Raw genomic sequence first — 11,267 nt, forward strand, 5'->3', positions numbered from 1 at the left:
CTTCTGTTCCTCTCGGTTGGCTTTGCCCTTGCTTACACTGGCCTTGCGCCTTGTCTCACAACTGGTCTCAGTCTCTGGGGTCGGCGTGGCGCGCCGGCTCCACGCCGTCTTCGCCCACGGAATCAGCTTACGGCCGGCAGCGTCGGGCGAGAGACAAACGAATAGGGCCATGAGCCGCGAATTCAGACACACTAGGAGGTTGATTGCCCAGAGACGGTGGTTAAATTATGTGACTTGCCTCGGGGCGTAGTTCGGAGCTAGTGGATCAAATGCGAATGCATTCTGAACGCCGAACATGCTTTTTCGTGTGGTCCTGTTTCCATTTGTCGCTCCGAACGCCGACTCGTTTTTTCCTTGCATTCGGAAATGGCACCATCTATCTATTTGTCTTTTTAATCGCGGTTCTCCGTTGAGTCGTGTCTGCTCTGTCGTGTTTGCTCGCTCCTCGACGCGCCTCCCAAGCGCCATCCACTCGCTGTTCCGCCCATCTCAACGCCGCGGCATTCTTCACTATGAGTTGTGCTGTCCTGCCGCCAACCGCTGTACCTGTTTATCACGAGTCGTCGTCGCCGCAAATGGTCCGAGCCAAAGGACCTACAGCCTGACGTTGTGGTGCTGTCCTTTCCATCGGAGAGGTTGCCCTGCCCTAGCACAGTTGGCTTTCGTCTCTCTTGTTAGAAAGCTCCAAGCCTGCCGATGCTGTCGCCAAACGCCATATATATACCGCATATTGTACTCACGATCGATCGACAAGCTTTCCTTATCAGAACACTCAAACGCTCTATCGGACGGCCTGTCAGGCAAGCCTGAGATCACTGTCACTTAGGTAGCTATGGGTCACTTGAGGGGCGATGTCGAGACCACCAAGGCGGAGACGTTGCCTAGGCATCAATATCGCGATGCCTCCCTGCCAGCATGGAGATTTTGGTTACTGAGTGTCGGGTGTGTAACTTTCGTCCGCATCGCCTGTGTCTCCAGCACTGATCAAGAGCTAGACTTTGCCTTGGCCTTTTTCTGTCCATGTTGGACTCTTCTATTGTTGCCACGAGTCTGTATACGATCGGCGCAGAATTTGAATCCATGGGTCTCATCAACTGGGTCGCGTTGGCTTACACGCTCACCTATCTGAGTTGTGCAGTACTCTTTGCTCGAGTCTCCGATGTTGTCGGGCGCCGTAATGCTTTCTTGGCAAGCTTCGTCATCTTCTTCTGCTTCTCCCTTGGCTGCGGCTTTTCTCAGAACCTTGAGCAGTTGATCGCATGCCGCGCACTACAAGGCCTAGGCGGCTCTGGTATGCTGAACACATTGTATTCTCACCGGAAAAGAAACTAAGTGACTGCAACAGGTTTGTACTCCATTACTATGATCATATTCCCAGAGGTCAGCCCGAAGCATCTGCGCCAGCATATCGCCAGCCTCGTAGGAATGGTGATCGCTAGTGCTGGTGTTCTTGGACCCGTACTTGGCGGCATCTTAACGCATTACACCTCTTGGCGATGGATTTTCTGGATCAAGTAAGTCTACTCATAGCCATAACGGGCTGGCGCTAAATTGCTACTAGTGGTCCAGTTGGATTTGTATCCATGGTCGTTTTCTACTTGACTTGGCCTCAGGCTAAGCACCTCCCAAGCCTGCAACGTCGAACTTGGAAAGAACTAGACTTTGTTGGGTCCTTCCTCCTCGTGGCTGGCTCCGTGCTTGTTGTTTTCTCGTTTCAAAACGTTGGCTCGGATGGAGACAAGTGGCATCGGGCTATTTTCATAGTCCCAGTCACTGTAGGTGTCTTCTCCTTCATTGCCTTGGTGGGCTGGGAGACACTTGTAGCTCGGTTCTGGGACAAGCGCGTTATGGCGGCAATTCCGATTCGACTGCTAAGAAACCACGTGTACGTCGCTGCTATGCTGCACACTATGTTTTTGGGATTTCCGTACCTGCTTGTTGTCTACGCCTTCCCTGTTCACCTGCAGATCGTCAACAACAAAAGCTCCTTGCTCGCCGGCATACTTCTCCTGCCGATGCTAGGATCCGTCGCTCTAGGCAGTACTCTTGGGGGCCTGGTGAGCAAGAACAGAAACCTTCTCTTTGAGACTCTGTTCACCGCAAGTTGTTTCATGACGCTGGGGTGCGGACTGTTAACAACATTATCACCGTCGGTCGAGCTGGAGCCGAAGGCACTAGGTTTTTTAACCCTGATCGGCTTCGGATTTGGATTGTCAGCAACGTCGGCCACTATCCTTGGCACAACAGAATCCGAGATTCCGGACCATGGTAAGTGCCGCGTCAGCCCTGCACCTCTTCTATCTCCGCTTCTGACAGAGCACAGCTGCAGCCCAGGGAATAATCGCACAAGTCCGTATTCTCGGCGGTAGTCTAGGAATTGCGGCGTCGACGGCGATCTTAGGCACTCATATGAGAGAAGAGCTGGCAGGAGTCCTAGGACCAGACCAGTTGTCAACGATAACTGGAGCGGGGACGAGCTTGACGGAGGCGCAAGCTATGGCTGTCCGACAGGTGTACGCAGACTCATTCCAACAAGACATGAAGGTTGGTTCCATCTTATCAGGCGTGGCAATACTGATCAGCTTGGGAGCCTATCGCCGAAATCGGATTTCGATCGAAGAGCAGCGACAACTGCACATCAAGACAGAGATGGAGAGGAGAAGAAGGGCGTCGGCAGCGACGACGCTCGTGTCTTCAACAGATTGAATTTGGATAAGGCTGGCTGGTCTGGTTTTGGCGTACGATAGATGACACATAGATTGGCGAGCCCGGCGGCAACGCATGATGAATAGACATGACAATGCATTCTTTACTGTAGGTTTCCATACGCACTCTTCTGCTGATGAGCAGCGGGAGTCTTGGACTGCAGGGGCGGGGGAAGTAAATGCCGCCAAGTTCGACGTTGCCTTGCACTCATCGTCCCATTAGTGGGCGTTTGGTATGACGAGCAGCTTCAGGAGACAACACGCAATGTGGTATTGCCTGGCCCCTAAGTACCTGCGCCAAAGCGCGACGAAGTTCTCTTTACTCCTTTTCTGGTCGTTTACAGCGGTGAAAATGAAATGAAAATGAAAACGAACGACCGTACCCAAGATCTATAATAAAAGCACACGCCTCGGATAGAAATGATGCAATCGCGTTCCCCCGCCGGTTATCGGGCTGTTGAAACCCCGCATAGTGGGGCTTATCCATTCCGTCCGCCGTATCGTCTTTCTACCATCTGCTTCCCCTCGTCTTATCCGTCTCTTGACAGTCGGAAACGTGCTAAGAATCATTCGTCCCTGAGGTTACACGCTGCCTTGGCCTAAGGGTTCAAATCAACATTTTAAAGTCGGCCCTTACTTTTAAGTCCCGAGTTTTGCAATCTCCCTTCCCTCCTCTGGCTCTTACACATGAACCGCATAGTCTGCTCGCTGTCTTCTACGCTCTGCTCTCGTCAACACCTTCGTCTATCGCCCACCTTCCAGACCATCTTCAACAAGAGCCACATCAGAACCATCATGTCTGCCACCGCTGCCGCCAGACGCCTTGAGGGCAAGACGGTGCTTATCACTGGCGCCTCCAGTGGTATTGGAAAGAGCACTGCCTTTGAATACGCGCGGACGTCGCCTCATAACTTGAAACTCATTCTCACAGCCCGTCGTATTGACAGTTTGAAAGAGATCGCCGCAAAGATCAACGAGGAAGTCGGAAATGGCGTCAAGATTCATCCTGTCAAATTGGACGTGAGCAACCCGGAGGAGGTCCGCCAACTTGTGCCCAACCTACCCGAGGATTTCAAAGACATCAGCATCCTGGTGAACAACGCGTAAGTCCCCACCCATGATATTCTAACAGCTTTCCTCATGGTCCTCGCGGTTGCAGTCATTGAGTAAGACTGATGTTGGCATGCAGAGGTCTCGTCAAGGGCGTCGCAAAAGCCCCTGAAATTGCCGAGGAAGACATCAATGTCATGTTCGCAACCAACGTCACTGGTCTTATCAACATCACCCAGGCCATCCTGCCCATTTTCAAGTCGAGGCCCGACGGTGGCGCCGGTGACATTATTAACATTGGCTCTATTGCCGGTAGGTAGAACTGGTCCATAGGGCTGAGAACTTTGTTGACGTAAAACCACAGGTCGCGAGCCCTACCCGGGTGGTTCTATTTACTGTGCCACCAAGGCTGCTGTGCGTAGCTTCACGGACAGTCTGAGAAAGGAGCTCATTGCCACTCGCATCCGCGTCATCGAAATTGATCCCGGACAGGTTGAGACTGTACGTCCCCGACTCAAGGCGGAACGCCAAATGCCTGCCGGCTCCTTTTCTAACCCAAACTTAGGAATTCTCCGTCGTCCGCTTCTATGGTGACAAGTCCAAGGCCGACGCCGTCTACGCGTAAGTGAATAGCCTCGGAGTTCCCACGGCTTTCGTCGATGTTCTTTCCAAACATCTCAGACGCTCCCCCATCTGGAGTTGGTATAGACTGAGCTGACGATCGCCTGGGTACAGCGGCTGCGAGCCCCTGACTCCCGACGACATTGCCGAAGTAGTCGTTTTTACCAGCACGCGCCGGGAGAACGTGGTTGTGGCAGACACCCTCATCTTTCCCCAGCACCAAGTAAGTCAATAAATGAAGGCAAATCGTCAATGGCTCGACTGATATGCTACTAGGGTGCTGCTGGTATCCTCCATCGCAAGTCTTGAAAGTAATCCGCAGTACTGGGGATATTTAATCGAGAAAGCTTAGCGTTACTTAGCATTTGCGACCTAGGCGAAGTTGATGAGCCTGGACTCGTTGAGTTAAGCAACTGCATAGATAGATTCAACTAACTTGATAATGAGGAATTGGGTATCCATTTCTAAATGATATATCAGCAGTAACAGGCCATGGCGATGTGCTCGATGCTGCAAAGAGCCGTTAAAAAAATGTGCGAATGCAAGCTCGGAAAGATGTCCGATAATGCGCTTTTCCGTTACTCAACAACGTGTGTAGGCACATACCTTAAGGTACCGAAATACTTACGCACGCCTCCCCGCCCGGGTCACGAAAGTAGGTACGCAGTATGGTACCTAGGTATCTGAGTAAGGTAGGTAGGTAGGTACTGATTTGCCGCCTCCTACCCAGCCCAGAGGAACACCTGCCCACCGACCGCCTGGCCGAGACTCCCCGCAAGCACGTTGCGCATCGGCCTAAGGTAGGGGGTCCACGGGTAACGTTTGGGACACTCAAGTGCCCTAGCAAATACCTACGTACGTCGTAGCCTAGTCCCTAGGTACCTTCGGGTAAAGGTAGTCCCCAAAGAGGCGACAGCAAATTAAGCAAAGACAACGACATCCCCTAGACCGCCTCTTTAACTCTTGTCAACAGTCCTCATGCCCCTCTCCTAACTCTTTACTTACACACCTTGCTTCCACGACGACTGCCTGGCTCGACAACCCCTCAGCTGTGTCCATGCCGCGCGCGGTTGGCATATTGCTCTCAGTCGCACCGCATCAATCTGCTCTGATCCCAATGTCAATGCAACTTCGTTGACACCTACTTCGTCGGTCCGATTCAACCGCGTCGCAGTACTGCTTTCGCGCCATGCAAAGCCTACCACGGCCATGAGCAATCGAAATGGGCTTCACGACCTTCCTCGGCTCCTCCACCGAACGAGTGCATTCTCCTCGCACAAAGCCTTCGGCTCCTTCATCCACCGACAAAGTCGACAACATTCTGAATGTAGACTCGGACGTGACCGAGGACACCACCTCTCACAATGGTTACATCTACGACGAATCACACCTGTGCAGTCTGCCAGCCGACTGCCCCGATATACGCGAACTTAATAACAGTTTGGTGGCCCTGGCCGCCGTGTTTCCCGACGTCCAGATCCAGGTTTTCCGCGAAATGCTTTCCAACTTCGACCAAGAGTCCAGGCTTGCCGTAGTTGCCGACGCCCTTCTGAAAAACCGTGTCGCCTGGGTCAAAGGTCGCTGGAGAGTCGCCAGTCATCAGCGCACAGAGCCCCAACGGCACGAAAAAGACCTAGGAGAACCAAAAAACCTGCTGGTTCCCCGTGTCGAAACATTTCGAGCCTCTGACTACAAGCAGGCCGTTCAAGCCTTGGCCTGGCACGAGTTCAAGGGTCTCTCGCGATCCACTATCAACGCTGTCCTTGCGGAATCCAACTATTCATATCTCGAAGCACGCAAAATCCTCGTGTCTCTCTCGTCGAAGTCCTGGCGTTTTACCATATCCTCTCTTTTCCTCCGGAGGAAGCCTGTGGCATCTGTCGACGCCGAGAACCATCCCCTAGTAGTCTGGAAGTCAACCGGACAGGGCGCTATCGTGCCGTCTTTGAAAGCTACGGGAAATGCCGAACTGGACGGCGAATTGTATCGTAATCTAATCCAACCACTGAAGGAGAGGGCCAGGCAAACGCAGGAGGAAAAAGACCACGGTTATGCCCTTCTACTGAATAACGAACAGGCCGAGGAGGTTCACGCCTATCACGAATGTGCTTGCTGCTTTACCGAGTCCACCTTCGAGGAATTCACGAACTGCAATGCGGATGGCCACATGCTATGCTTTCGTTGCGTTCAACATTCCATCAAAGAGGCTGTTTTTGGCCAGGGTTGGCACAGCAGCATCGATATGGATTCCGGCACGCTCAAATGCCTGGCGGTCGAAGGGGACGGATGCTCTGGCTTTATCCCGTACGATCATATGCGCCGCGCAATGCTAGAGGAGAAGAAAGGAGCAGAAATCCTCCACAAGCTCGACCAACGTTTGGCGGAAAACAGCCTGCTGGCATCAAACTTACCGCTCATCCGGTGTCCATTCTGCGAATATGCCGAAGTTGATGACATTTACCTGCCGGCTGACGAGACACGATTACGCGTTAGGCTTGACAGCCTTCTTAGCCTTTTACTAATTTTACTTTGCATCCTAACGGTGCCCTTCATTCTCCCCATAGCATTACTCTCATCAATCGTCTGTCTCTTGGTCAGCACCGAGCGCACGATGGGCGACTACCTCGTAATTCAATGGAAACTCGCTCTCGGTCGCCATCGAAGGCGGCGTCGCGGACTGAAGTTCACTTGTCAGAACCCTGATTGCAACAAGAATTCTTGTCTATGCTGCTCCAAAGCGTGGACAGACATTCACGTGTGCAACGAGTCATCCTTGGTTGCGCTGCGTACACAAGTGGAGCAGGCCATGAGCATGGCCATCAAACGAGTCTGCCCGCGTTGCCATACGTCCTTCGTCAAGAACTCAGGCTGTAACAAACTTACCTGCCCTTGCGGATACAAGATGTGTTACGTATGCCGCAAAGACATCGGGGGCATGAACGGCGAGGGCGAAGGTTACCGGCATTTCTGTGATCACTTCAGGCCTGATGGCGACCCGCGACCATGCACTGAGTGCACGAGGTGCAATTTATGGGAGAGTGAGGATACGGACTTCGTGCTGAGGCAGGCGAAGGAGGAGGCCGAGGCCAAGTGGCGGGAGATGGAGAACCGGGAGTTGAGTGGTGCAGAGAAGGCCTTTTTGGAGACGGGCTTCGCTAGGAATGGAGTCTCGTCGGTCGAGAGTTACATCAAGAACGGACGATTGCCGACCTTGGCCGAAGTGTGCGACTTTATAGTCGAAACCAGCTTCGTCTGACGTCCGGCCAGTGAGTGGTTTACAGATCACCCACATTGTTGCCTGGTTAGACAAGCTCCTGAAGAACACCACTTCTGTGGTTTGGGCCGAGACAGGGCGACTTGAAATCCAACGGTTGTCCCACTTTTGGCTTGCAGGAGCACATCTGGTCGTCGTGATGTAGGAATGGCACCTCCTGCCAGCCAGCCGTCCCAAGCGGGATGCCCAATAGGGGTTGGGATCATCAAAACGTCCGTATCGGCTCGCTATGAAAGAATTATTTGCAGCAAGTACTACTTGGTAATTGGCAAACAGGCTAAATCTGGATGCATTGCATCGATTTCCTGATAACATGTATCATTACGAAGAGAAGACACGTAATGTCACTGATTGATTGTACATGAATTTACGTGTCGAGCCACGAACTTAGGTCCATTTCTATGAAGCCTGCTGGAGTTCCAGCTTGCAACTACACCAAGCAAACCCGAACACGCTAGATCTTACCCTTATCGGCCAATAGCTCTGCTGCGGCGCCGCCGATGGCGAGCTTGCCCGTCTCCTTCACCTTGGTCTGGAAGATGACCTTACTGCCGTCTTTCCACATTTCCGTAACCAGAGTTTGGCCAGGAATTACGGTGCCAGCAAAACGCACCTTAACGTTCTTGATGGGGCCGAAACGCTCATAGACGGCCTTGCCGGCGATGCCAAAGAAGCATAAGCCATGAAGGATGGGGGCTTTGAAACCTCCCATCTTGGCAAAAGCTGGGTCGACGTGCAGAGGACTACGACCGAAAACATTAGGGTGAACTCGACAAGAAAAGGGCAATCTTGGGGGCAAACGTACTTGTAGTCGCCGCTCAGTCGGTACAATGCAGCCTGCTCCTCGGTTGTCTTTTCCTCAGTGACGACGTCAGGATGCCTAGAGGGAGGCTTGTTTGCAGCGGTGCTGGCTCCGCGGTCAGCTGGTTTCTTCTGGCCGCCAAAGCCACCACAGCCTCTCAAAAACACTGTCATCTCGTTGTAGAAGATGGGCTCCTTAGTCTCTGCATTGACAGTCGTGATGCCGTTCTTGACGATGGCAGCGTTACCCTTGTCAACTACCTCGAGCAGCTTCCCGTACGATACGAGCTTCGCCGTTGTAGGTATGGGATACTTCTTGATCTCAAGGTACTGCTCCCCGTGTAACAGCATCATTGGCGAAAAATTCGGAACGATATCGTCGAAGTTGTATGGCATTTCTGTTCCAAAGGGAGGTATGACTCCAAACGTCGGAATTACTTGGAAGTCATCAGCACCCTCGAAGACATACTTCAGCTGCTCGCGCTTGGCACCAATTCCCAAGTTGTAAAGCATGACGTCACGCTCTTCGTACTGGAATTCAGTGCCCTTTGGTTTGGCATTCATCGCGGCCTTGATGGCTTCGAGGTACTGCGATCCACTGCCAGACGATTCGTCTTGCTGTAACTCATGGTCAACAACTTGGGTTTTTTTTCTGAAGACTAGCGCTACTATACAACGTGTGCCGACAGCATCATCGGGAAGTGCAAAGTCATACCTTGTTGGTCTTGTTTTCCATGTTCGCCATGACCTTCTGAAGACCATCCTGTGTCTTTTCGGGATGGTCGGCGCGTCCATCCTCAAAGTTGCGAATAGCATCCCAGTGTTTCAGCACCTCCTCAGGTGTTAAAGGGACGTCGACCGGGAAGCCGTGGCCGCCGCTTCGTTGCCAGCGGGTCTGGCCAACCCAGCCACTGCCGACTTCGTATAGACCGCCGGTAGGGTTTTTCGGCACTTTATCACTGCAAAGGGCCAAAACAACTGGGGCGATGTAGTCAGGCTTGAAGGCCTGGACCATCTCCTCGGGCATGATCGTCCTAGTCATGGCTGTACCAGCGTTGGGCGCGATAGTGTTGACGTAGATGTTGTACTTGTAGCCCTCGAGAGCCAGTGCGCGAGAGAAGCCCAAGATACCGCATTTCTGCGTGCCTGTCAGTCAAGTAACTTTGCGCGTGCGGGGATGCAGAAACACGTACAGCAGCTGCGTAGTTTGCCTGGCCAAAGTTACCGTAAATACCCGAGGTAGACGTAGTGTTGATTACGCGACCATACTTCTGCTTCAGAAAGTAGGGCCAAGCAGCTTTGGTAACCTTGTATGTGCCACGGAGGTGTACGTTCAACACAGGGTCCCACAGACTGTCATCCATGTTGTTGAAAGCCTTATCGCGGAGGATGCCTGCGTTGTTGATAACAATATCAACCCGGCCAAAGGCATCGATGGCAGCTTTCACGACTGCATCGCCGTCCTCAGCCGATGCCTTCACTCCGACAGCCTTTCCTCCGAGTTTCTTGATCTCGTTGACGACGTCGTCAGGATTCGCTAGGTCATTAACAACCACGGAGGCGCCATGCTTCGCAAACGCTAGACTGTAAGCGCGGCCAATACTGAGCCTTGTTAGCCGAGTCAAGCAGACGTAGGCATGAGGTAACTTACCCAGCACCTCCGCCGGTGACGAGTGCAACGCGGCCAGTGAAGTCCAGCTTTTCTCCCTGATCGTTAGGGCCCATCTTCATGGACTCCTCCAGAAGAGTCAAGAAATCATTGGGACCCGATGGATATTGAGGATTGGAAAAGTCGGTGGCCTGATCCCAGTTTTTAAGAACAGCTCCAGGAGTGTAGCTGTCGTCGGCCTTGAGCAACAAACCGTTGGATCGTTCCCAGCGCAACTTTGCCACATGGCCGCCTCCGACCTCAAAAATGGAGCCGTTCTCGTCCACATTGTCTTTATGTACCAGGACAGCAACAAGGGGAACGACCCAGTCAGGCTTCAGATTTTCCAAAACATCGGGCGGCATCACAGTCTGGGTCATCCTGCTGGCAGCTGTCACACGACTTAGCGCGCAATCTCGCTTGAAACTCCGCTTATCCCACGTTGCACTTACCGATTGGTGCAATTACATTGGATAAGATATTGTACTTGGCACCCTCCTTGGCCAAGGTTTCGGTGAAGCCAACCATGGCGAGTTTGGCAGCTATGCAGCAGCTTAGCGTCAGATATCATAGATATTGGGCCTTGCAACGAGGCTTACCCGAGTAGTTGGTCTGGCCGAAGCTGCCAAAAAGGCCAGCTGCTGATGCAGTGTTGATGACACGGCCGTACTTTTGCTTCCTGAAATGGGGCCATGCTGCACGGGCACACTTGTAAGAACCCTTCACATGAACCTTCATAATCAAGTCCCAGTCTTCATCCTTGATGTTCTTAAAGCTGATGTCCCTCAAAATACCGGCGTTGTTGATGAGGATGTCGATGCGACCGAAGTTTTGGATAGCCGTCTCGATAATTTTGTCGCCATTCTCGACCGAGTCGTAGTTCGCAACAGCCTTGCCGCCGGCAGCCTTGATCTCGTTCACAACAACGTCGGCAGCCTGTACCCATCGTGATGTTAGCAACTTCCGAGCTCTTAGCGGCATGTGTCGTGATACCATCGTGACCACAAACCTTTGTCGAGTTGCCTTCACCCTTGAACGAGCCGCCTAGATCGTTCACAACGACACTGGCACCGCGGGAGCCGAAGAAGGTGGCATAAGCCTTGCCCAAGCCGCCGCCAGCGCCCGTGACAACAACGACCTGGCCGTCGTAGCGTAGCTGACCAGCCAT

At 52.7% G+C, this 11,267-nt stretch overlaps 4 protein-coding genes across 4 annotated transcripts; 3 read left to right on the forward strand and 1 right to left on the reverse strand.

Annotated features, from left to right (window-relative positions):
* Nucleotides 1-832: 832 nt before the first annotated feature.
* On the forward strand, nucleotides 833-2,747 carry CGGC5_v005328 (Efflux pump FUS6; the record flags this gene model as incomplete). Its single annotated transcript, XM_066151435.1, has 6 exons — nucleotides 833-942; nucleotides 996-1,291; nucleotides 1,346-1,514; nucleotides 1,562-2,268; nucleotides 2,324-2,513; nucleotides 2,564-2,747. The coding sequence occupies 6 exons, from the start codon at nucleotides 833-835 to the stop codon at nucleotides 2,745-2,747; spliced, it is 1,656 nt and encodes a 551-aa protein (XP_066008895.1).
* Nucleotides 2,748-3,500: 753 nt separating this feature from the next.
* Nucleotides 3,501-4,685, forward strand: CGGC5_v005329 (NADP-dependent 3-hydroxy acid dehydrogenase; the record flags this gene model as incomplete). The annotated part of the gene is made up of 6 exons (XM_032026846.1): nucleotides 3,501-3,808; nucleotides 3,895-4,067; nucleotides 4,120-4,256; nucleotides 4,321-4,376; nucleotides 4,491-4,599; nucleotides 4,653-4,685. 6 exons carry the CDS (start codon nucleotides 3,501-3,503, stop codon nucleotides 4,683-4,685), a joined length of 816 nt encoding a protein of 271 aa, XP_031876702.1.
* Nucleotides 4,686-5,598: 913 nt separating this feature from the next.
* CGGC5_v005330 (E3 ubiquitin-protein ligase RNF216) lies at nucleotides 5,599-7,632 on the forward strand (the record flags this gene model as incomplete). Its single annotated transcript, XM_032026847.1, has 1 exon — nucleotides 5,599-7,632. The coding sequence occupies one exon, from the start codon at nucleotides 5,599-5,601 to the stop codon at nucleotides 7,630-7,632; it is 2,034 nt and encodes a 677-aa protein (XP_031876726.1).
* A 472-nt stretch (nucleotides 7,633-8,104) lies between these two features.
* Nucleotides 8,105-11,267, reverse strand: fox-2 (Peroxisomal hydratase-dehydrogenase-epimerase; the record flags this gene model as incomplete). Its single annotated transcript, XM_032026849.1, has 8 exons — nucleotides 8,105-8,393; nucleotides 8,456-9,069; nucleotides 9,167-9,589; nucleotides 9,645-10,053; nucleotides 10,103-10,490; nucleotides 10,552-10,641; nucleotides 10,699-11,035; nucleotides 11,109-11,267. The coding sequence occupies 8 exons, from the start codon at nucleotides 11,265-11,267 to the stop codon at nucleotides 8,105-8,107; spliced, it is 2,709 nt and encodes a 902-aa protein (XP_031876725.1).

The sequence above is a fragment of the Colletotrichum fructicola genome, assembly GCF_000319635.2.
Source record: "Colletotrichum fructicola Nara gc5 chromosome Unknown KSG_Nara_v1_contig03, whole genome shotgun sequence".
Classification (NCBI taxonomy): Eukaryota; Fungi; Ascomycota; class Sordariomycetes; order Glomerellales; family Glomerellaceae; genus Colletotrichum; species Colletotrichum fructicola.